This window comes from Scardinius erythrophthalmus (assembly GCF_964197995.2).
Source record: "Scardinius erythrophthalmus genome assembly, chromosome: 21".
Taxonomy (NCBI): Eukaryota; Metazoa; Chordata; class Actinopteri; order Cypriniformes; family Leuciscidae; genus Scardinius; species Scardinius erythrophthalmus.
In genome coordinates this window covers 14,840,939-14,868,461 of record NC_138241.1, presented here as the reverse complement: position 1 = coordinate 14,868,461, position 27,523 = coordinate 14,840,939, and the positions used below count along the sequence as shown (strand labels likewise).

The window sequence follows — 27,523 nt, the reverse complement described above, 5'->3', positions numbered from 1 at the left end:
ACCTTCTGTGAGTGAAAAAAAAAATGATCCATCATTCTGTCCACGGTCATGTAGGACAAAAAGCTCATTTCCACGAACATGTAAACATGCTCTGCACACATCAGTCAAACGTGTACATGCATGTTCATTTAGATAGATGAATTTAGGTGATTTAGGTGAAAAAGGAGAGAAGAGTGCATTTTTGTCCGGGGGAAAACACAAATGTTTTTTAACAGCAGGCGAGGAGAAAAACAGAGCAGCCGCAATATATCAAAATAAAAACATAATGGGATGAAAACGGTTTTTGTTATTGTTTCATGAGCCCTGCGGCTGATTTTGCCAGCTGTTCGTGTGCTTTTCAAAACTTAATTTTTTTGATTGCTGCACTTTTTCTGGATTATTGTGAGGGATTTGCTCATATGGCTCATTTCTGTAAGTTCAGTGGATCAAAGCCGCTCACACAGATAAACTCTGCACTCTCACACACTCTCGCTATACAATTTACCTTGTTCCATCCGGCCATTGCTCAATTTCATGTGATTAAAGCATTTCTCATGGTTTTGAATATTTGTGTAAAGCTTTCAAGGGGTTCAAACTATCCTGTATCCTGACAGAAATACCACACAGTTTGTGTTTTCAAGGTAAAGCCAATGCATCAAACTCTAGGCCGATCCAACACACCCGGAATCCATTTGCTGCAATTAGAAATACAATAACAATTTAAACTGTGTCTGTCAAGAGTGTCTAGTTTTGTTAATTAGCGGGTTTGCTAAGGAAAGCATCCCTGTTTCTATAGCTCATACTTAGGATCTAGGTTTTGAACAATCCTTCATGTCAGTTTAGGCTATGGACATAAGTGACACATCAAACCATGCAGCTTGTCAATGTGTGTGGTACTTCAACAGATAATCAGTTTGATAAGAATTCTTACTGATATTCATACTTTTCTACTTATTGCTTATTACTATACTACTGGTCAAAGCCATTGTTTTTCTTATAATTGATATTTTTCAGCTGTGCTTTAATTAGCATGCTGACGATACTGTGCTTTAGCTGTTAGACAGTTTGCATGGTGAACACTTCTCAGAGAAGATGCCTGCAGGTCGGAGGAAAGCATTTACACTTCGACATGAAATATGAAGTGTAATTCAAGATGAATGTTTCATGCAGCCTTTCTAAAACAATGGAACGAACCAAAGCAGCCATTATCTCACCGGGAGCTGTAATTGCTGTCATTGAAGCGATGACATTTCACTTTTACATTTACTGGCCCTCGTTTTCCACAGCATGTTGTGTATTTAACCAGTATTGCTCTCGGTACTTCAGTGCTCTACAGGAAGTGTTATTAACGAAGATGCGCGATGTGTTTTGTGAGGAGGGACAAATAGGAGGTTTTTTTTTCTTTTTGCTTGCTTCATTTGTCTTAATTAAAACTCTTTGGGATTATTTGGAGGGATTTAATATGTTAAAAGACAGATATACGCTGAGAGTAACCTATACCGGAGCGCCCACCATGGTTGTGATTGTCTGATTGTGTTTTTTTTTTTTTTTGGTTTCACGTTCTGACTCATTCTAATGAATCACTTTATCACCTCAAGAAAGCATTCAGCCAAGAGTGTCTCGGTCGGGAGTTATTTCGGGTTTACTGGGCCTGTCTTCAGAGACATCCATTAGCTGTAGATAACCCCCCCTCCAGGCTAAAATAGCTTTGTAGCCCCTGTATAAGTGTCCGCTCCTCTCCTTCCCATGAATTTATAATGCCTATGGTGTTATCGTACAGCATATTAGAGCTGTTTCGCTCGCTCAGAATCTGCCAAACAAACACAATATGGAGGCATTTACCATCAGTGCAGGGGGAAAAGTTGAGGAATGAGGAGAACTGCATATTCACAGGTTTGTGGGTTTTTTTTTTTTTCAATTATGATCTTAAGGGCAGGTAGATATACATTCAAAACTTCCTCTCCAGTCAAAAAAGACCATTTATTGATACTATCAAACTATCTCACAAGAACAAGCAAGTTAAAATATAATGCATTTCAAATTGCCTCTGTCAATGCAAGTCCATCCGTCCATCCATCCAACATCATTATTACTTATCTTTGACTTTTACATTTATTTTTTAAGGTTAATTTTTTTTTAGTTAGACAAAAATGTGGTTAATAACCTTTAGCTCTGGAACTCGCTCCCCTTTGCGTTCTGTGGAATCTTTTAAAAAACCCTTAAAGACTCATCTTTTTGGACAAGCTTTTAACTAACAATTTGATTTGTTTGTTATTGAATTTTTATGGAATCTGATGGTAGTACAGTTGTGGAGTTGTACTAGGTTTGTACTTGTACAGTTGTTATTTTATTGTATTGTTTATTTTTATTACTGTGCAGCACTTTGTGACCCTTCCTTGTCTGTGAAAGGCGCTAAACAAATAAACTTTACTTACTTACTTAATGCAGAAATGGTATGTATGTATTTGTTTATGCTTGCTATTAACGAAACAATTGATACGTAGTAATCATATTGTCTGTTGACCCATTTAACATTATATTCTAATAAATAATCCACCAAAATGTACAAATCCAAATGTTTATGAGGATACTCACCAGGATGGCATTTTGACATACTTTTGTTGAATGCATTATTATGTGCAAGCGCAAGTACTCAATTCAGTACTCGTGCATGCGCACTGAAAACAGCGTGCAGGCACTGAATTGAGTTCTCTTTCACGTCTTCTAGCGCTTGTATGGTTTAAAATCACTTGCAAGTTTAAATTGAAAAGACTTAAAAACACGTTCAAATGATAAACTTTTGTGAAGACGCAGCACTGGCCCAATCTGGCAAAGTGACAATTCCGTCAACTGTCCCGAGTCTTTAACGTTGGCCCTGGGCCATCGGGCAGTCCTTATTGTCCAGCCTTGGTAAAAACTATAATCATGTGAAATATTATTACAATTTAAAAGAACTGTTTCAATTTCATGAAGCTTTGTCTGTAAATTTGATTTAGATAATTCAAAACACTTACTCACATATGAGAGCAAGGGGGCACTGAAATTTATTTTCATGCAATAATGTAAGCCAATCATAACAGTGGCCATTTACTGATAATCCTTAAAGGAGTCGCCAGTTAAAAACGAAATGAGGGTTGAAAACAATCATTTTTGCGCACAAAAAAAAATTGTTTTTAAAATTATAAGTGAACCTCAAGGAATATATTAAAATAATGAAAAACAAAATCCATGTCATGACCCCATTTTGGACATTGACATAAGCAATGCATTCATTTCAACAGGTTATCGTTTTGGCTAATAACAATGGACTGTTTGCCTACAGACAATGAAGCAGGACCATCCAATGCTAGTGGCACACATATTTGCTCTCTGTCCCCAGACTGTGAGATCATGGCACCCAACCAGTGGGTAATATTAATCATAACAACATGAATATTAACACGGCGAGGGAATAGGCCGCACTGCATTGCTGCAGATCATCCATTTCAATCTAACCAGATCTAATGGGAAAGCACCTGACTGGGGAGAAAAAGTTTACCATATTAATCCCCCTGACAAAAAGAAGAGGGAGCTAAATTATTAAACGACCAACCTCGGTCCTCCACTAAGTTCAGGTTCCTTTTATAGCACTCTGGCAATTCCCCCTTAGGTGTGGAGACGAGAGGGCAGATGAATCCACTGCGAGACACCCAGTTCGGACTCGTAAAAACACACTTGAGAATTCAGACTCATCTCCTGGGTATGGTTAGTTTGATGGCTATTAGTTTAAGAGAGTTCTGAGTTGTTACGCATTCCTTCAAGCTAAAATAACACCGTTGTTATTTGAAAACTAAATGTGCAAGTGTGTCTTCTGGGAAGAGTCGGTTTATTTAATTTGCTCTTTCCTTTACAACTCTAATGCACTGTGAAGAACTCAATAGCTGCTGACAACATACTTTTGCTAAATTAAAGCTTATTTTGTTTGTAATTGTGTTGCTGATAGCAACACTTTGAATAGCACATGATCTTAAAGGGACAGTTCTCCCAAATTGTCATTGTTTACTCTCATGTCTTTCCAAACCCATCTGATTTCCTTTCTTCTGTTGAACAAAAAACAAAAAGTTAGGCAGGGCATTGTCTCAGCCTCAGAAGCCACACCCACGGACCGTTGGCTGAACGTCTGATGCATAAGGTACACAAAATTGGAAATAATTCAGGAGTTTCAAAGTCATCATCTGATGAATACTACAGCATTTCCAAGAGACGTGTGTGCTACGTGTCTTTAATGGTCACCTGGAAACAAAGCCGCTGTGACGCCAAATCCCCGCATGGAAGAAAAAAGCCATCGTGTTTACAGCTGAGAAAAATGAGTGCTGCTTATTATCACGATCAACTAAACGCTGGGTTTTCAAAAGTATGTGAAGTATGTGTAGAAACTGAGAGCTAATCAGACAGTGAAATCACAGTGAATCAGACATCCTTCAAAGTGTGAAAAGAGGCAAATTCCTCAGAGAGACCGACACTCAACACTCATGACAATAAAATAGGAAGATCCTGTTGTTTTGGTGCATGCTTGTAAGTGATGGTCCCAACTGGAGAACAAACACTTACGATGTCAACTTTAACAAGACAGTTTGGTTCGAAGATGTCACATCTTGACTCTTCCAAGGAAAATCATGAGTTAACGCCAGAGGTTGCTTGATTGCCAAGACAGAGATCCAAAAGAGGCCGTCTTTTTAAAGACAATTTTGAGTTTTTTACTTTGTTAGCTGAAAAGATGTCTAAATAGTCCTTTTGAGATGGGAATTTCAGGGTAAATGAAATTCTGGTTACGTGCTACCAATGTACCAATGATGTAAATCCCACACAATTCTTATGAATGCAGATTACTTTCGATAAACAGTGCTTTACAGATAGTTATCCATTGCATTGTTCACATGAAGTCCACACACTGCACAACAATTATGTCAGTAACAAGTTAAACAGAAATGTATCCACCCAGAAATGTCCTATTTCTAAAGGACTATTTAGACCACTGTAGAGCTCGCATAGCAAAAATAAATAAACAATAATAATAATAATAATAATAATAATAATATCATCATGTTCTAAAAATATAAACATAAAAAATTACATAACAAAATTACAAATTATTTCACATTACTGCCTTTAAAATCCACCAGTACATGTGTACACATTAGTCCCATTGTAAGCGCATTACTCTACACACATTTTCCCTTTGTTTTTTACAATCTGAAGGACAAGTCCGAATAATTTGTACTGTAGTTAACCTAGAACATTCCTTAAATAGTTTTTATGACAGTTTAAACCAATAGACCCTCATTACAGGAAGTTTGTTTTTATCTGGGCAGGTGGCCAAACACTGAGCACTAAAAAAGGTTAAGCAGGTTTGTCCAAAAATTTCCTCTATTCATTTGGAGATACACAGTTAAACTCGAAACGTGCTCGCATGTCACAGGTGGTTTATGTGAAGGAGGCGTCTACTCTACTCAACGGTGAACCTGGAACTGATTGTCACCAGATTGAAAATTAGCAGTCTGCGAAGCCCCCTTGGCCTTCGCGAGGCCTGTGGATTACAAATCAGCACAGGCAATAATTTTCAATCGTATTGTGCTGTTAGAAGCACTGACCTCTCGGGGCCAAACATTCTCTGACAGGAGCATTGCAAGAATACTGATGGTAATACAGCGCTGCGTCTGAAGAGACTGGCGTTCAGTGATCTTCACAGGAAGATACTTTGACAGAGCACATATTACTATCAAACCAATGTAAAAAGAATGCAAGAACAATGTTCTGCTTTTTCAATCGAGCAGAGATGCGACCTTCAGCAAGTAGGGTAATAATAGCTAACAAACAACATGGACTCACAGATAGACATGATACCAGCTCTTGCAAGAAGTATAAAACATGGTCGTGCATCATTCAGAACTAATTTGTGACTGTCTTTCAATCTCCAAAAGATTTCCTGAATGTGATTTGATTTAATTTTATGGTACCAGACGGGAAGAAAAATTGCACTTCTACTACCGGCACTGATAAATTGGAATTTCGGACCAAAATAATCCAACTTAATCAATTTGTCAGCCCATTTCATTGCATGGCATCACTTAGGAAATAAAATAATAAAACTTTTTTGCATTGAATCATTGTCCAAAGTAATCTTCTTTTTTTTTTTTTTTTTTTTTTTGGAATGCTTGAAAGCCAGGAAAGAAAAAATGAAGAGAAAGAAATGTCAGAATTTGTACTGTATCGCTTATACTTTGCAGCTGAGAATAGTTGACATCTGATTGAAAAGAAAGCACTGTACCCTTCGTGGGGTGCATAGACTCGATGGGATTCCTCTGCCATCTTTACAGAAGGGAAAACGGCATCAATTTCTTGAAGAGGTGGTGTAATTCAAGTCACAAATTGTGAATTAATGTGAAAATAGCACAAAAGGGAGGTAATATCATCTTCATGCAACACGTTACAGAATAAGGCACGGACCCTGAAGACTGGCACTCCAAACAGTTTTCTGAATTGATTTCACAGTTTATTCCCTTCTCAACCCATGCCTTTAAATATGGTGAATGCCGACAAAGAAACTCACGGGTTGCAAATTCAAGATGTTTTATACATAAGTATTGCATTAACACAGACAATATTCAGGATGTAGTCACAAAGCAGCAGAACATGGTTGTCAGCCCTTTTTTAGAGAGCTAAATATGGTTACATTCACCAAGATTTTGTGCCATTCAGGACTAAACTGAAGAATCCTTTTCAATTACAATTCATTCCAGGAATTTGAATTGGGGTAGCAGACAGGATGGATGGATGGATGGATGGATGGATGGATGGATGGATGGATGGATGGATGGATGGATGGATGGATGGATGGATGGATGGATGGATGGATGGATGGATGGATGGATGGATGGATGGATGGATGGATGGATGGATGGATGGATGGATGGATGGATGGATGGATGGATGGATGGATGGATGGATGGATGGATGGATGGATGGATGGATGGATGGATGGATGGATGGATGGATGGATGGATGGATGGATGGATGGATGGATGGATGGATGGATGGATGGATGGATGGATGGATGGATGGATGGATGGATGGATGGATGGCGAGCAAAGAGGCGAACGCCTAGTCTAATTGTCCAGAGATATAGATTTAAATGTGCACCAAGCTGGACACCTCAGTGACTCCTCGACAGGTCGATCTGATTATCTTACAGACTCAAACGCATTTCTGGTATCCTTATATGAAAGTTCAAAAACCTTCAAGTTAAAATTCAGGAAAGCTTTCATCTTTTAAACAGTCTTGACATTTCAAACAAACACATAGATTGGTAACAGACTCCAGGCTGGATGATAGGAAGCCTTTAAGCTCCAGAGACCGGATGTATCCAGGGACTTTTAGGGATGCTTTTCTATTTAACCTTGTACTTTGCAGCCAAACCTCAAGGTAGAGGCTGTCCACTCTAAAGAACACTACATTAAATAGAAATGCTGCCCAAGGACTTGGCCCCAGGCCATCTGAACAAATATATATTTTCCCTTTAATTACTTAACCTACGAGGTTAATCTCCAGGGATGTCTTGGATGGTGGCTTCAGCTGCAATCTATCTTGGTTTACCATCCCTGTCCCGATCATCAAAATCCCCGCCACGAGGCACAGGCACCATGATGTGCCTCTCAGAAATTGGGCTGAGCATTAATGGCAGGCAGAGCGGGGCGACATTTGAATCCTTCCTGTATACGGTTTGGCCTGAGCTCTCATCTCAGCAGGTTCAAGGACCTTGCACCATGCACAGCTGCCCACTTCAATAAATGCACAATCTGTCAGTGTTTGCTGCTGTTGGGCGCCACCAGTGACTTGCACTTTCCATTAGCGATCATGCTGAAACATGCACGAAGAACAGAGAGCAAGCCAAAAAACACATTTATGCTCACACTGGGTCTCTTTGACTAATAACTGTGCAGTGTTATTTCTTAAGTGTGCACAATTTACAGCAGTTATATATATATATATATATATATATATATATATATATATATATATATATATATATATATATATATATATATATATATATATATATATATATATATATATATATATATATATATATATATATATATATATATATATACATACACACACATATATACAGCAAGTCTCCTTAAGTATTAAGTATACGAAGTATACAAGTATAAGTATACAAAAATGATATATAGTTAGATGAAAGATAGACAGAACAACAGACAGAACGATAGACAGAACGATAGACAGAACGATAGACAGATATTAAAGGGTTAGTTCACCCAAAAATGAAAATTCTGTCAGTAATTACTCACCCTCATGTTGTTCCAACCCCGTAAGACCTTCGTTAATCTTCGGAACACAAATTAAGATATTTTTGATGAAATCTGAGTGCTGTCTTACTCCTCCACAGGCTTATGGACACTATAACTGGCTGGCCCAGAAAATGTATTAAAGACATCGTTAATATAGTCCAAGTGACTCCAGTGGCAACGAGAATACTTTTTGTGCGCAAAAACAAACAAAAATAACGACTTTATTCCACTATTCATTTCATTCTCTCTCTGTGCCTCGAGTTAGTTTACGTAGTGTTTTTGCGCAGCGCGTCTGTGTTGCACGTCACCACGTAGGCTCACTATTGGGCGATGCTGGTCATGTGTGTGATGCGTGGTGACGTGCAACACAGACGCGCTATGCAAAAACACTACGTGAAAAGACTCGAAGCCCAGAGAGAAGGAAATGAAAAGTGGAATAAAGTCGTTATTTTTGTTTGTTTTTGCGCACAAAAAGTATAAACTTTTTAAACTTAAAGTATAAACGCTTTATAAACTTAAGATTGAGCCACTGGAGTCACTTGGACTATATTACCGATGTCTTTAATACATTTTCTGGGCCAGCCAGTTATAGTGTCCATAAGCCTGTGGAGGAGTGATCCAGCTCTCAGATTTCATCAAAAATATCTTAATTTGTGTTCCGAAGATGAACAAAGGTCTTACGGGGTTGGAACAACATGAGGGTGAGTAATTACTGACAGAATTTTCATTTTTGGGTGAACTAACCCTTTAAGAATGATAAAATGATAGAACGATAAACAGAACGATAGAATGATATTAAGAATGATAGAAAGATAGACAGAACGATAGACAACGATAGTATGATATTAAGAATGATAGACTGATAGAATGTTAGAACGATAGAAAGAACGATATAATGAATGATAGAATGATATTAAGAATGATAGAACGATAGACAGAATGATAGAGCGATAGATAGATGGATAGATAGACAGAGACGATGAATCATGATTTCTACATGAAAGCATATGCGCACTGGATATACTCCCAAATTCATGCATTCTCATGGTTAGTGAAATGTGTGATTATTAGGACTGTATCTGCAAACCTCAGCCCTCCTTCAGCCTTCAAATGTATTAATGAATACATGCAAAAAAGTGTTAAAAAAAAAACACACTTAAAAAATAAAATCTACTCATTTACTTATTTAGAGGGCTCTGGGGGTTTCAGCCTGTTGCTCTGTGGACCAACATGGCAAAATGTGTATAAATGTATGATGCCACCCTTTAAAAGAGACTTTAAAAAGATTACACTTCATAAAAGATCAGGAAAAGAGCTGTCAGTACACATATACGAGGAAATGTAGACTTCCTCTAGGATTTATGAAGTTCACTGTCAGATTTGCTGAACCAAGATGTTTCAGGGTTTGAAAGCAGTCACATGATTACAGCTAAAGTGTTGTCTTACACAAAGCACAACCCCATTTTCAGCTTAACACATGACACATCACTGCAGAGTTTGATTAAAACGGAGCGGCTGTAACAAGCAAAAAAAAGCTCTTGAAGGGGCTGTTTAGCATGTCAGTTGATTTTGAGAGGGCTTCATGTTGGGATATGAATTACGCCTCTCACAAAATGCTGAATATTTGTGCACCTGACAATGCACCACAATAAAATAATTACAACCGAGTCAATAGAGTCCAACTACTTCAGAAGAAAGCCATCTCTTCCTCCTTCAGGACAAGTCTGTGGTGACTTCCACACACTGCGCCCAAGATAAAGTTAGCGCTGTAATTATTCCGTTTGCAGAGACATGGGCGGACAGGGATCTCAGATTCGGCTTTTGTAAAGAAGCCTTTGAGGCTTTGACCTGCCAGTCTCCTCAAATGCATTGGATTCGGCTCTTGCTGTGATAGATGGAGCTTGATCTCCACCTACAGGCTGCTGGGAAATCTCTTCTGCACATGATGCGGAGATGGGAGGGAGGGAGGGGGAGGCCCGCAATCAATGCGACTAATTCAAGAACTGCAGCAGAGCAAAAATGCCACCAAGAGGAAGAAAAAAAAAGCAGCAGGATCATTCCGTTTGAGGCACTGCAGTTATGTCCATGGAGAAAACAATACATACATTCCTTAATCGCAGTATAACGACCTGTGTGTGAGAGACCGCGGGAGCAGCTTGCGGGACGCAGCTATTGATTGAGGACAATCTATTAATTACTGTTAGACTTCACTGCAGCAGGTGATTTTAATGCAAATATCTAATAGCTCAGATGGCTGAGTGTTAATGGCGGCTGGTGGGAAAAACAGCGTGTGGCATATTTTTTCAGAGAACAAAGGCACTTTTCTGGATGAGCTCTTGAGAGGCGTTGACACCACACTTTTTTGCAAAAGATTCAAATTCGTTTTTATTCCTCCTCCTGCCTGGCTTGCGTTTCTCTGGATGAGACAGTTGTTCTTCTCCGAGTCCATCCCCGAGAGGACAGCGGGATGAGCTCGAGAGCAAACGAAAAGAAAGACAAACATTTGTCATCAGGAATACAAAAGCAAACAGTAAATCTCCGCTGAATAAAGCCCTGCACTCTCAATGACTGTGGCATGTTGAATATGAAAATACAGGAAACTGCACAAGAGTCATTCCATGCATATACCATGTGTGTCCACATTTGTGCACAGACTCAAAACACAAAAAACACAAACTCAAACATCTGCTACTGAGCATTTTGAATCTTTAAATGTATTAAATCAAAATGTATTACAAACGTATTCTTTTAAAAATATATATTATTTTACCTGCTAATGGAATAGGTTTTATTTCTATTTTCAAAGTATTTTAAAACTATTACTTTTAATATCACATAATCTATCCATTCATATCATAAATACACAAAATAAATTATACACGTAACATATAAATTATATAATGTATAATTATGTGTATGTGTATAATTTATTTGAAATATTTTTGTATTTTAAATATTACATATACATATATATATATATATATATCATATCATTTGACAGCCCTAATATATATATATATATATATATATATATATATATATATATATATATATATATATATATATATATATATATATATATATATACACACACACATATACATATATACATATATATATATATATCATATCATTTGACAGCCCTAATATATATATATATATATATATATATATATATATATATATATATATATATATATATATATATATATATATATATATATACACACACACACACACACATATACATATATATATATATATATATATATATATATATATATATATATATATATATATGTATATGTGTGTATATATATATATATATATATATATATATATATATATACACATACATACATACATACATACATATATATATATATATATATACATACACACTCTTCTTACTGAAAAAATTATAGTGTTGAATTTGCTTTGTCATCTGCTACATGAACATATGCAACTATCTGCTAAATGAATAAATGCCTGATGATAGAAGGCCATAAGCTTAAGAGCAGCGTTGCAACTTGCCAAGTTCCCCAGTCAAGTGTTTAGAATATCCTAAGATATTGATTTATATTAATGCATCTTAAGATGGCACTAAGTAATTTAGGTTTGTCTGAAAAGATGTATTAAGTCTTTCTTACAGAAATTTACTTTAAAAGTTAGCTTCCCAACACCTGTCTTTTAAATGACTCAGACGTTACACAGCACACACAAGTATAACTCTACAGCGTTCACATCTACTCAAACCCCTTCCACACACAGGTCTTCAAAGCCAATGCATTTGCCCTCTATAACCATCTTTCTAGTGAACAGATCGTTCTGCAGCTAAGGCTGTGTTAGTCATAATTACACACACCATCAGACAGACATCTCTCCACAAACTTAAAGTCACCAGTATCTCTTTTTTTCACCTATTCCACCTCCACGCATGATGCCTGCACAGAGGACCACACAGCACACCAGAATCACTTGAACGGTGGGGTTTCCTTTTCTTTTCAATTTTTTTTTTTTTTTTCAGAAGTACAAATAAAGCATTCTCTCGTCTCTTTGAGGATAGTCAGCATGGTACAACCCCTGATCTTCCAGGAAACCCAGAAATGAGGCAATCAAACCCTTTGTAGATGCCACAGCAAAGGGAGAAGAGGTGCATCATGGGAAACAAAGCATGGGGAGGATATCATAAGAATAGTGTTAAACAACACAAGAGTTGTGGGTTTAAAAGGACAGTGTGAACGAGTGTTCTGTGGAATTTTCTTAATAAAACGCAGTTTATCGACTTGCATTTTGGAATTCATATTCTCAATGTCTACCGGTAGAATTACATCTATCTATTTATCAGTTCAACTTTTTTTGAATCTGGAATAACTTTTCTGTTCTGCTGACAATACCAAGGCTGTGCTGATTAAATAAAGAGACAAAACAACATATTTTGAAGAATGTTTCAACTGTTTTTGAGTATAAAATGAAAGTCAGTGGGAATAAAAACAATTTTACTGACTTTTATTATATGAAAAAAAAAAAACACAGAAAAAGATTTCTTTCTCAAAATATCTTCTTTTGCATTCCGCACAAAAATGAAAGTCACTGGATTGGAACGACATGAGTAAAAATTACAGAACTATCCCTTTAAACAACTAGATTTTTATGAAAATTTTATGTGAGCTAAACTTGCCAGTGGTAGGCTATGCAGTGCAAACTGCATATTGTTGCTATGCATATGTTCTTTGATAGGGTTTTCTGGGTGGTTGTGATTGCTTATTGGTCAAAAGTCAAAAGTCAAAAGCATCAAATCCTTAACCATAATCATGAGCAATTATAGCAATGTAGATGTATGCCTTAATAAGTTCCATTAATAATACAGTATAATACTGTACTTTTCATGATCCAATCAAATCTCAATTGATGTTTCACACTGAATATATTCACTCATATAAATAAAATTTTATATTATAATAATGGCGTACTTATCGATAAAAGGTCCGATGGGGGTTTATAAGACGGGCTACAGTGTTAATTTTGCGTCAAAAGATTGTATTGGTGTTTTTTCGAAAAACTGAAATTTCATATGTGTTGTATTTAAATAAGTCAAGCACTTTTCAAGCACCTCTTTGTAAATACATCTGTTTTCAAGGTTTTTCCAGGACCTAGATTTCAAAAAGTCAAATTTAATTACTTCAGGTACTTTAAACACCTTGTACGAACCCTGCACTCAGAAATCTTCCTGTAAATGCATTGCGAATGTACAAAAACAGCATAAAGCTAATTTCCCTCCATTATGTTCAGACGCAAATCACTCCAAAGTTCTCCTGAAAACAGAAGTTTTGTTGTCAAAGTATATCTAATCGATTTTGAGATTTCTTGTTTCGTTCTTGGAGAACACAGGCCGACAGCTGGACAGGGGATTTGCGGCGTGTCTACCTGCACTGTCATCGTTAATCTTCTGATGCTTTTCTGACGATGGAAGTGAGGGTTTTTGATTGGCTGACAGCTTGTCTCTAGCGCATTTGGCACTGCTCAACAGACGCCGTGCCGCTCTACTACTGACGGCCTGTTCTGCGTAGCATCTGTTTGCAAAATGCAAATTCAAATGATAATCAAGCTACTGTGCCATAACTCAATTTTATGTTACCTTGTCCCAGCTTTCAGCATTCCTAAAAGATATTATTTAAAGTGGAAGCAATGGAGGACTCAATTAAAGTGTGCATGCATGTCGCTGAGATATATTTAATGCTATGAAGTCATAAAGAGAGAATGCAGTTCCAAAAAAGATGCGTTTAACCACGTTCATGAGTCCTTCCGACCTTGTTCACGGAAAAGGTCACTGACTAATGCGTTTTTTTACCCTCGCAGACAAGAGATTTATTCAGCTGAAAACTGCACTCACTTTAGCTTGATTTGACCAAGACGGTTTCGCACAAATAAAACCGTCCAGCGACTTAACTGCCAGCTTTTGTAAGCTGATGTCAGATCATGAGCATCCCGTAATTTATAACCCAAGTCAATGGACATCAACAACGAGCTGCAGACTGGACTGTGCCGGCTTCCACAATGAAGCCCGAACAATAAGGGCAGCAGATGATGAAGGAATACGAACAGTACACTTTCTAAACCGCAAGGTAAGGAAAAATTTAATTTACTTCACCAGACCAGTCTCGTTTAGTACTTACTGTAGTAGCCGTACAAAACTGTGTCTTCGATCTGCTGCCTTGTCTCATTGTTTGCCGCCCATTCCTGGATTTACAAAAAACAAAGTTAGAAAAATATGAAATACACTGGCATACATTCAATCACATCAATATAGATCTAATTCTTCAGATGACACAAGATGCTATAGGGCTGTCAATTGATTAAAAACATTACTGCTGATTCATTAAATCACAATAAAATATGAATATAAAAAATGCATATTTTCTCAGCATATGCTCAAAATTAAGAATAAACATAAATACTGGCTTCAAATGTTGATAAATTGTTTTATTTCCATATCATCAAACATTGATTATCGGGTGGCAGGTCAGGTGGCATGATCAATTGCATTATTTTTTTATATTTGTATTAAAGTGATAATACTAAATTCATGTGTTAAATTGACAGCCTTACAAGATACACAAACAATGCAGCACAATATATGATGCAGGATGTGAATCTCAAAGGATAAAAACATGACCAACAAATATCTTGTTCTATACAGTGAGGTGAAACATGATTTTTATGACAGGACTTAAAATGGTGCCATGGGATATTGGTGATACAAAGAAGAGGCTCTCCAAGCGCACTGTTTTTTATTCCCAATGTGTCAGAGATTCCATCAAAAACGTGACCTGACACTTTGATGACTCACAGGTTCTCGGAGTAGATCCAAATGCCAGAGAGAATTGCTGTCTGCCCTGCCGCAGTAAATCACTCTCTCTCTCTCTCTCTCTCTCTCTCTCTCTCTCTCTCTCTCTCTATCGCTCTCGGTCTCAATGAACTCCATCCTGCATTCATAACCCAACGTTTCATCATGCCAAAAGAGCAAACCCATAATTGCTACACGAGCACTAGAAAAACATAATTCCGGTGTTGGATCAAAATGAACTTGCTGTCGGCCCTTACAAATCTAAACAGGTCAAGACATAACTTATTGATATTTTATCACAAATGATGCAAATAATGATCGACGTTCTTATGCATGCTGACCTATGAATTTCAATAGCGTTCCCAATTACTTGTGATTATTAGACAATCCTTTTATAAAGATCACAATCACAAAGAGAAATTTATAGCTGCAATATCTGACAACAATTAGAACTTTTTTTTTATTTCAAAGGCTTTAAGATTTATTTAAAGTCCCCCTGTAGTCAATAATTTTATCACCAAAATTACATATTTAAACTTTTTTTCATGAGAAAAATCTATATTCAAGCCTTAAAATAGCTTGAATGTAACTCTACACTCTTGCTTCATTTAATATGCGAATCCGTGAATATGCAAATTAGCCCCGCCTCCACTCACTCACACCAGTTCAGAGATCCATTTGGTCAACTCAATGCGTTGAATGACAATGCGTTTTATGTATTGCTCTCTACAACATCGGACACATAACGGTAATTTATATGATCACACTGTGGTCTGTGTGGGTCCTAATGCCCCAGTATAGTGATGGGGACACTACACCACATGTGTCAAACTCCAGTCCTGGAGGGCCACTGTCCTGCACAGTTTATCTCCAACCAGCTCCAAAAACACCTGCCTGGAAGTTTCTAGTAATCCTGAAGACCTTGATTAGCTGGATTAGGTGTGTTTAATTAGGGTTGAAGCTAAACTCTGCAGGGTTGTGGCCCTCCAGGAACTGAGTTTGACACCCCTGCACTACACTGTCAAAAAGCACCGTCCTTCGGATAAGACATTAAACTGAGGTCCTGACTCTCTGTGGTCATAAAAAATCCCAGGATGTCCTTCAAAAGAGTAGGGGTTTAACCCTGGCATCCTGGCCAAATATGCCCAGTGGCCTCTGTCCATCATCATGGCCTCCTAATCATCCCCATATATACTGGTTGGCTTCATCACTCTGTCTCCTCTCCACCAGTAAGCTGGTGTGTGGTGGGCGTTCTGGCGCAATATGGCTGCCATCGCATCATCCAGGTGGATGCTGGACATTGGTGGTGGTTGAGGAGATTCCCCCTTTCTATGTAAAGCGCTTTAAGTGCCTAGAAAAGCGCTATATAAATACAATTATTTATTTATTATATTATTTTTAAATGTACTAGATTTTTCATATCAACAGAAAAATATACCGGGGTAACCTGGCTTCTCTTGAGACTCCCCTGCTTCGCAGCAAATTAATGATGGTATGCTAAAGCCTGCCCCCCTCATGACGTGATTGGTTACAAGGTAGTCTGTGATGTCAGAAACACCAGCGATTTCAAACTGTCTTTTTTTCACATCAGTTTTAAGGAGAAAACACTCAGCACTGGTGTTGACTTATGACTTTGCACATGGTTTGTCTTAGAATATATATTTTTTCTAAAATACACACATAGACATATAAACAACATTTTAAACTTGATTTCCACCACCGGGGGTCTTTACTTTCCATAATTTTTTCTGTAAAAAATAATAATAATATTTAAATTCTGCAAATATCAAATTTAAAATTCCCTGTAATGATTATATTTGCTTATCATTGTATTTCTGTTAATATTGGAAAACAATTATTTCATGTTTTTGAAAGAAATCTCTTACACATACTAAGCTGCATTTATTTGATCAAAATACAATAAAAACAAGTAATATCATGAAATATAAATATACTATAGTTTTCTATTTAAATATAATTTAAAATTTTAAAATAATAAAAAAATATTATTATGAATGTTGAAAACTGTGGAGCTGCTTAATATTTTTGTGAAACAGCAAAAAGCAAACCTTCTGTAACATTATAAATGTCTTGACTGACACTTTTGAACAATTGAATGTATCCTTGCTGAATAAAAGTATTAATTTCTTTAAAAAATCTATCTGACCCCAAACTTTTGAATGGTAGTATACAGAGGCCAATAAATTCACACTTAAAATCAGTCACTGCATTAGATAACAAATTTGTTTGAAAATTATATAATTTTTTGTATTTATATTATAAAAGCTTTTGTGAAATGCTATGCGTGAAAAGTGGGTGTCATTCTTTAAAATAAATGCCACTCTTATCAGTCATATCTGTGACTTTATAAAAGCCTATTTTGCCTATTTAAAAAAGGGGGGGAGGGGAAAGGGAAATGGATTTCACAACAAAATTAGTCAACACATTTAAAAAAAGTGTCTTTTAAGTGTCCAAATACTTCTTGAGGCCTCCTTAGGTGTCATAAATCTGTCTCCTGGTTTAAGCAGATCAGCTTTGTGGGTTTCTAAAAAAAAACACCCACAGGATAACAAAGATCTGTAGAGTAAAACAAGCCTGATTTAACAACAATTTATCTAGTAACTCTAGCACCGCTACAAGTTTAACGTTCGAGAGCGCATCCTCATTAGCCAAACCCAGGCCTGTCAATCATTGCTGTAATCTCTTTAGGGCAGAGAAACAGAAATAAACCTACAGAGTCCTACGTGCGCAGGCTGCATTAAGAAGATGTTTAGACGAGAAGGTTCCTCTGCCCATTAAGCCAGCTTACTCGACTGGAGGAAGAGAGATACATTTGATCGTCACATCAGAAAAACGGATTACCGGAGGGCCGGAGCCAAGGAGATCGCTGCCATAATCTTGCGTGTTTATCCAAGACTTGATGGCTCCTTCCATCTCAACCTCCTACAACAAAAAGCACCTGTCTGCCTGATTTATTATGCAACGTGAATCACAGCGAGCTTCAGAACGATTATCAAACGACATTTTCCCACCCATTCGGGTGAGTGTATTTCATCAGAATCTGTTGCAATCTTCCTAGAACAGTTAGAATAAATACTGTTCTGTGCTCTTTAACAAGGGTGAAGGTGGCTTACACAAGCCGATATGCAGAACGCATTTCTGGGATCTTCTAGGGCTTCTAAGGTTTGGGCCCTATTTCTCTCACGGCCCTTGGCCTCATGCTGCTCGCCACAGTTGTATATGTCTATGTGTGGTTTTTAATATGCTTTAAAACCAACCATGTGTAAATTCATAAATCAACACCATTTCTGAGTATTTTCTCCTTGAAACTTCAGTGAACCAAAGACAGTCTCAAATACCTGGTTTGAAATCACTGGTGTTTCTGATGTCACAAACTACCTTGTAACCAATCATGTCAACGTGGGATCGTCAACAAGTGTATCTCTGAGCTGGTGTGAGTGAGTGGAGGCGGGGCTAATTTGCATATTCATATAACCACCTATACCATATGATGCAAGAGTGTAGAGTTACATTCAATCTATTTTAAGGCAAGAATTTTTTCTTTCAACAATTTTTATTTTTTTTAAATGTCATTTTGGTGATCAAAGATGAGTTTTAAGGGATACAATTATTGACTACATGGGGGCTTTAAAGTAATTATCTAACCTAGCTAGTTATTTTGATGGCATTTGATTCCATTTTAATACCCAAATTTTAGTGAGAAGAAGAAAAAACTTTTAGATATCAATATGCATAAGCGATGGACATCGGTTACAATGTTTCCGAATTTTGTACATTTTAAAGTTAAATTCATCAATCTGGTGCACTTTGAGAGTTGAAAATTGAAAGCTCCAACCCATATTCAGTGTTCAAAAAGAAAAAGTCTGTGCATTGACTTGTATCTGAACTTTAAAGGGGACTCAAACCTCTTTTTAGTTGTGATATAGTGTCTCAGTCCACATTACACTACATAATACTAATATGATAATGTTATAAAATTATTCCTATGACAGTAATAGCCATATATTGTAAAACAAATTTACTGAAAAATTAATAATAAATGAAACTTTCATAATTCGTTCTAATTTCTATACATGCAAGAGATAAACCCTTTGGCTTTTATTTAAAGTTTACGAACTCGTCTCATAACAAATCTAGAGAAATGCTGTAATCGTCAACAATGCAAATGTGAAAAAATGCGTAACTGCGTTCCCACATGCACGCTAAACTCAGCACATGCACAGATGGAGTTCACTGCATTCATTCACTGTGAACCGGTATTGAAAATCGAACCCGGGAAGCTGATCATGTGCTGATCGCGTGAGCACTTCTCTTTACCAGGTAGCTCCTTTTGTTGGCATCTTGAGTAAAACAGCTCTATATTTAAAGAAGCACATACAAAAGACCTGAACCAGAAGCAACGCAACCTGTTTTACCAAATTCAAAAGTTTGTTGTGCATAAGTCAAGTCAAGTCAAGTTTATTTATATAGCGCTTTTCACAATACAGATTGTATCAAAGCAGCTTCACAGTATTAAATTAAAATAATACATCAATGTTTGTTTCTAGTGGAAAACGTCCACGTTTGGTAATGCTGATCAATAGTATTGTTGATTGATTAATTAAATTAAATATCCCCAAATATCCCCAAATGAGCAAGCCAAAGGCAACAGTGGCAAGGAACCGAAAAAACTCCATCAGGTGACCTAATGGAGAAAAAAAAAAAAAAACTTGGGAGAACCCAGGCTCAGTCAGGGGCCAGTTCTCCTCTGGCGTTTATGAACTAGAGGTCGGATTTAACTATAAGATTAAAAGTATTATATGAATGCCTGGCTGAAGAGATGCGTCTTTAATCTAGCTTTAAACTGGGAGAGCGAGTCTGAGCAACGAACAGTATCAGGAAGACTATTCCAGAGTTTTGGGGCTAAATGTGAAAATGCTCTCCCTCCTTTGGTGGACCTAGATATCCTAGGTATGACCAAAAGCCTCGAATTTAGTGATCTTAAAGAGCGCGATGGATTATAGGGCGATAGAAGATCCGTTAAATAGACTGGAGCTAAGCCGTTTAGGGCTTTATAAGTCAGTAGCAATACCTTGTAATTAATACGGAACTTTATAGGTAACCAATGTAGAGATGATAAAATTGGTGTTATATGATCATATTTTCTTGATCTAGTAAGAACTCTAGCGGCGGCATTTTGGACTAACTGTAGCTTGTTTATTAAGGATGCAGGACAACCGGCTAATAAAGCATTACAGTAATCTAGTCTCGAGGTCATGAATGCATGAACTAACTTTTCTGCATCAGAAACTGATAGCATGTTACGTAGCTTAGCAATGTTTCTAAGGTGGAAAAAGGCTGTTCTTGTAACATATGAAATATGATTTCCAAAAGACAGGTTGCAGTCTAGTATAACACCCAGGTCTTTTACTGTAGAGGATAAAGTAACAGAACATCCTACTATGTTAAAGTTGTATTGTGAGAGGTTTTGTGGGTGGTTTTTTGAACCGATGATTAGTACCTCTGTCTTGTCTGGATTTAATAAAAGAAAATTGCGCGTCATCCAATCTTTTATATCTTTAACACACTCTGTCAATTTGGATAATTTAGCGTTTTCATCTGGCCGTGATGAAATATAGATTTGAGTGTCATCAGCATAACAATGGAAACTAATTCCATGTTTCCTTATAATATTTCCAAGTGGCAGCATATATATTGAGAATAATAGAGGGCCTAACACAGATCCTTGCGGCACTCCATAGTTTACTGGAGTTATGATCAATTTTTCTCCATTTAAATAGACAAAATGGTAGCGGTCAGATAAGTATGATCTGAACCAGCTTAATGCTTGTCCTTGAACACCAGTATAATTTTGTAGTCGATTTAAGAGTATTGTGTGATCTATAGTATCGAACGCAGCACTAAGATCAAGTAAAACTAGTATTGAGATACAGCCTTGGTCAGAAGCTAATAGTAAATCATTTGTGATTTTAACGAGTGCAGTTTCAGTGCTATGATGCGGTCTGAATCCAGACTGAAACTTTTCATAGATGTCATTTTCTTGCAAGAAAGAGCCCAGTTGGGCGGATACAACTTTTCTAGTATTTTAGACATAAAAGGAAGATTTGAAATGGGTCTATAATTTGCTAGATTATGTGGGTCTAATTGTGGTTTCTTAATAAGAGGTTTAACCCATAACCCATATACTTTGGGTTAGGGCAGGGGTATTCAACTCTGGCCCTCGAGGTTCACTTTCCAGCAGAGTTGTCCTCCAACCCCAATCAAACACACCTGAACAAGCTAATCATACCCTGCGTCCGGAAGCCAATACTTCCCTACATACATAGCATTGAAAAAATATAGGCGAAAAGTACCCGGATGAACTACTACTTCCGCGCCGCAACTGACGCTAGTAGGTCACGTGAAAGTAACAACATGGTAGATGTAGTACGTCTGAATTTTATTCATACAACCCATATTCATATTATATATAACAGGGCTGTCCAATCCTCCTCCTGGAGGATCACTGTCCAGCAGAGTTTAGCTCCAAAACCCCAATTAAACACACCTGAACCAGCTAATCCAGGTCTTACTTGACAAATTCCAATCGGAAGTGAACATCCCTATGGCCTACTCATTCCGAAAGGCAAAACATGACCATAAATGGTTAAATTACTTCCTTGAAGAGACCATTACATATCCCTTCACTAACGGAATTGTGGAAGGGATTCGAAGGGATCCCTTCGTGAAGGGATTCAGTTGTTCACTTTCGTTTGGAACACGCCTACAAATGACATCCCTTTCCCGAAGTGCCCTTCAAGGGTGCAAAAACGCAGTTCACCCATACTAGAAACTTCCAGGCATGTGTGTTGAGGCAAGTTGGAGCTAGACTCTGCAGCACAGTGGCCCTCCAGGACAGAATTTAGACACCCTGATATAATACAAACGGTGGCAAAGTAAATTCAAATTTGAATGTAGCACCTACTAAGACAGTATGCGATTTTGGACGCACCAAAGGTCTTCAGGATTACATGAAATTTACAGGCAGGTGAGTTTGATCAAGGTTGGAGGAATACACTTTCTGCAGGAAAGTGGACCTAAGTTTTAATTAAATCTCTAACTTTATATGAGCAAACACTAAAAGGCCAAATAATTGCATATTTTTGAACTGCTATTTCAGTATACAATATAACGATTCTATAACTTCAGTGTACAGTGCTGATCTATTCACTATATTACGCTACAGTGCTCTACAACTCAAGATCATCTATGAATATTAAAGCGTTTCAAAGAAGTGTGGTACAGAAAGATCAGAGATCTAATTAACCTGATAGAGTCACTGCGAATCTCTTTAGGTTAACCTCCTCCGCCTCGACAGATGATCTCTGATATGATCGAGCAAGTCTGTCCTCTTCAGAACACTTCAAAACCCTTAACTTCCAATTAACGAAATTAAACCAGTAATGAATCTTGTGTAACTCTGATAAAGTCAAATCTTGTCTTGACCTCTACAAGCCCTTTTTAACAATCCTAAGGCTGATCATTATCTCAAATGAAAACCAGGCCAGCACTGTCTGCAGATCTAATTTTTTTCTGGCCAACACACACTTGAGTAGTGTTTTACACAGCCAGGGGAAAATACTACCGGTGTGTTCTGTAATATTTCTAATGTGTTTATTCAAAGATCAACCGTTTTGGGGGACAACAGGCTCGCTGCTTATAGTCAAAACATGTTTGACTAATGGACAATGGAAATAGTCTCATGCTTAGGCTCTATTCCACATTCTGTGTGTTTCGTAAGGACATCAATAAGCTGTAATCAATCAAATAGAAATACTGGAATTAAAAGTCTAAGGCCCTTGCTCTCCAATTAAAGGCACAGTTCACCTAAAAATGAAAAATGATTCAACCTCAAGGTTTAAACCTCTATGATTTTCATTTTTCCGTGGAACACAAAAGGAGATATTATGCAGAGGTGCTTTTCCCATATGAGAAAGTGAATGAACATCCAGATTAAAAAAGGTATTATAAGATTTATTTATTATAAAAACTGTATATTTGGCCACATTTTCAAATTTCCATTGGGTCTAATGTCAGAACCAACTGTAAAGCAGCAAGCTTGATTATACTGTATGTAGAAGTGCAAATTAAATTTGAAGGTTACAGAAAAGAATAGGTTTATTAGCGAATAACAGCTTAAATTTCAGTTGTATGATTTCAGAAGACTTGCACAAGTTGTCTAAATTACTTTTATGCTACTTTTTTCCATTTTAGAACTTGACAGGCTTGGGTTATGATATGCTTTCATAGTATGCAAAGTAGGACCAAAGTTTCACGGAAGTTCTAAGTGAAGCGCTCATTAAAGATCTCATGTCAGAGAAGGTAATTCTATGCTTAATTATTCATTATCCGCAAGGAAGAATGGTGGGCCCGTGGTTACATTAATTACGCCATTCAGTTGCCATAGTAACCACTGTCTCATTAGACCATTTAAGTCTCAATGTAAAAAAAAAAAATGTGTTCAGTTCAGTCTTTGAACTCAAACCTGAAGTATTGATCTCTGCGTCTTATTGCAATTGACTGCATCATGGGATGTTTTAGGAAAGAGTGCAACAAGAAATGCCATTGTATTCACAAGTGGTGAAAGTAAACTACCATTCATGCAATTCATCCAAATCACTTATTGTGCAGAGCTCTCAGTCTCTTTGGTTTTGAATAATGGAAAAATAAACCATGAACGAGAACATGATGTGGCATCAGCAAAGCATTTAAAGCAAACACAACATCAAGGTCAACGCCTAAATGTAATCTGTTCAGTGTATAAGTGATCGTGTCTCTTCAGAAAATTTGGACTAAACCACATATTTTTGGTAAGTGGTAGTTCCGTAGTCTGTCAATGGAGGGACATAAATCACTCAGATTTTATTAAAATTATCTTAATTTGTGTTCCGAAGATGAATGAAAGTCTTTCAGGTTTGGAACAACATGAGGGTGAGTAGTTAATGACAGCATTTTCATTTCTTGGTGAACTAACTAACCCTTTAAAGCTGAAGATCGTGATTATGGTAAGGGCTGTTACATTTCCGGCACAAGCATGAGGTGTTTGGCCAATAACAATGCACTGGGTCAACAATGCAAATAACCGCATTTCAGACAGACAGGGAATAGAGGAGCTACAATAATGTACAGTATGTGAACATTTTTAATTGTTTTTTTTGTTTTTTATATTAAAGCAGGTTGATCGATTTCATTACACCCAAAAAACAAAACAATGAGCTTTTAAAATAGCATCATATGACCCCTTTAATACTATTCTTTCCAGGCAGCGCAGCTGTTTACATCAGAAAAAAAAAAGTAATTTAAGAAGCAAAAAAACATTTTCTATCTTTATAATAACACAGTGAATAATAATATAACGCACAGTGAATTTAATAAGAAAGTAAATTGGATTTCATGTTGCATTTAAACAATGCAAGATAGGTTTATCTGTCACACCTGGAATAATGGAGCTACAGGATTGAATCAAGCACAGATATGTGCAAGTTATCATGTACGGGAATATGGTTACCTTGTAAGTGCCATTGGGATACTTCATAAAGGACACTAGGAAGATATCCACAGGAAGAAGAGCCGATGTGATGAGGGCAATGGCCAGAGCACATATCGCCGTGATGGTGGAGATAACCTCGCTCTCCTGCCGGCTCTGATACTTCCGAATGTAAACCCAGCAGAAGGCCACGATGACCTGAAGATACAGGGGGACAAGATGAAATGTGCAGCAAAATAATGTTAAACACAGTACCACCAGTTTCATGATTGCTTATGATTAAATGCTTGAAATTAGATTTCAATACAGTTGGCTTTCACATAGCCTAACACAAATCCACTTTAAACTCACCATTAAATAAAAATTGACAATTCCTATTTGTTTATGGAATATTGCAATAGGCTATTTATTATTAATGATTTATCCATGCCCGTCATTGTTTTTGTTTTGTTTTTAAATATGGGCCTTTTTTCCATGTGCCTTCATAATCTTTTAATCAAAATAACTTCCCCTCCCTTTTGCAGTGACATTTCTTCTTTGATAACCTGTTTACTGACACGAGGACGGGACAGCCTGACACTCACATGAGATCACAGCAATAACAAACCACAACCATCCAATCCCGATGGACAAAATCAAGTCCCGCCCTACACCTTTTCTTGTTCGAGAAGCCGTTACACTCGGATATACATAACAATAGAGAGCCTAAGTCCCTCCCCTCCACTTCCGGCTCATGGGACCTTATTTCGGAAAAAATATGTATGGTAGTCAATGGCGAGAGACAACTTATCTTTTTATTCCATCTGAACTGTGCCCTGAATTATGCATATGATGTGTGTCAATTTAAAAGATAATTATGAAAGTCAAGAAAGTCGCAGTTTGTCATAAAACAGAAGAGTAACATTTAGATTTATGTGAAAATCGCTCAATGAACTACATCTCTTGTCTCGCACTATGTACGTCACCAACATGGCTCGAATGTGTGCAGTCTGGTACAAAACACTCAGGCATGACGGCGTAACGTTACGATTATAACGTAAGACTATAGAAAAAATGACAGACGTTAGCTTCAGTAAAGTTAGCTTCATTCATTGAGAGAAAATGTATGACGTCACACGTGCGCCTTTTGGGTTTGTAGTCTATGTAATTACGTATTGCACAATTCAAACGAGATCAAAATATTTGTTGTCTCTCGCCATTGACTGACTACCATACAATATTTTTCCGAAATAAGGTCCCATGGTGGTCAACCGCAAGGGGAGGGACTTAGGCTCTCTATAGGGAATAGGGAATAGAAAAGTCAATTGCAACTTCCGTTTCAAGCCGATTTGTGTGCTTCTGTACTGCACTTCTGATCTAGCAACCAATAGCACCTCACCTAGAAAGAAAAGAAAAATCCTGCCTACAGATTTAGAAGTCTCTGAGGCAGTTGTCTCTGAAAAGCATTACATTGCATCTCATTTAAAAAAAAAAAAAACATAAATAGAGTCCAAATTTTAGGAGGAACTTGTATGAGAGTGAAAGATTGTAGGCTATTCCAAACACATCCTCTATAAGCTCTCAGGACACCACTAAAAAGAGCTTGTGATTACGGGATGCTATTTTCAAACAGGATCAATTAAGAGCCACTATGCGCATTAGATTCTGCCTGAATTGTTGGTCAGATAATGACCCAACGCTTTGCATTTAAATCAGGATGCTCCAAACAAACGGGAAATACTGCTCTCTTTACACGTGTTAAACTTGAGCAGGCTGCATTTTAATTAGAAAATTAAGGCATAGAAGCCACTTTAATTAAACACCTCGGCCAGACAGGATAAAAATGCCACTAAATGAAATTGCAAAAGATAATGACTATTTGTAAAGTTTCCTGAACACTCCCCCTTTCAGGCATTGGTCACCAAACAGAAAGTCCTGCCTCAAACAAACACAACAACAAAAATCACTGACAGTGTTTATGATTTTAGGGGGGAACAAATACTTATAGTTGATTCTTACTCTGAGATTTAACATATTCACATTTGAAGTACTAAGAACTGTAAAATCAATAAATTAAGGCTTAGAAATTAGTTTCACATGTAACTGTGGACATAAAATACGATTAAAGTTAAATGTTAGACGTCAAAATGTTTTTATATCAATAACACATGTACTTGTAGTTGGAAAATGAAGTGTTACCTCTAGTAAAACAGTATAGTTTAACATTTTAGTAAAACCTGCCAAAAAGCCTCTAACTGTAAACATTAACAGGATTATGAAATGACGTATATAACTAGGGTAGTGCGGCGTGCCAGTATATGATACATATCAAGCTACAAACCAGTATAGCACGTGATAGAAACGCGGAAATACCGCGTTTAACAATATAATACAAGCAAATAAAAGTTATAGCGTATAATTTATGTGTCTCACCAGTAAAACGATGGTGAAAATAGACCATCCGAGCACAGATTCAGAGAGTAAAGCTACAGGAGTCGCCATGACTGCTTCACTTCCTGCAACACAGCTGACGCGCGCCATGTGACGGGTGACGTGACACAACACACTGGCGCGGAGGACTGGGTCAAATACAAAACAAACTGAAACTAGCCTAAAGATTTTTGGTCCAAAACTTAGAAATTATGCAATTAACAGTGTAAATGTTAATTATATTCTTACACTAAAATACATTAGGCCTATTTTATGATATTTTAATTAAAAGATAGCTAAAATGCTTTTGCCTCTCAAGTAAAGACAATATTGGCTTAAACTGCAGGTTTTGTGTGTTTTTCCACACTAATATGTACACAGCCGACT

General features: G+C 37.1%; 1 protein-coding gene across 1 annotated transcript in view; it reads right to left on the bottom strand.

Moving 5' to 3' along the window:
• The window catches only part of lmbrd1 (LMBR1 domain containing 1), a 95,302-nt gene extending 68,042 nt beyond the window's left edge, over window positions 1-27,260 (bottom strand). Inside the window, exons 1-3 of the mRNA XM_081351304.1 lie at window positions 27,140-27,260; window positions 24,749-24,925; window positions 14,510-14,573 (exon numbers count right to left, since the gene is read on the bottom strand). Coding sequence (XP_081207430.1) covers window positions 14,510-14,573; window positions 24,749-24,925; window positions 27,140-27,247 — 349 coding nt within the window. The 5' untranslated portion in view covers window positions 27,248-27,260. The remainder of the gene's footprint in view (window positions 1-14,509; window positions 14,574-24,748; window positions 24,926-27,139) is intronic.
• Window positions 27,261-27,523: the final 263 nt, after the last annotated feature.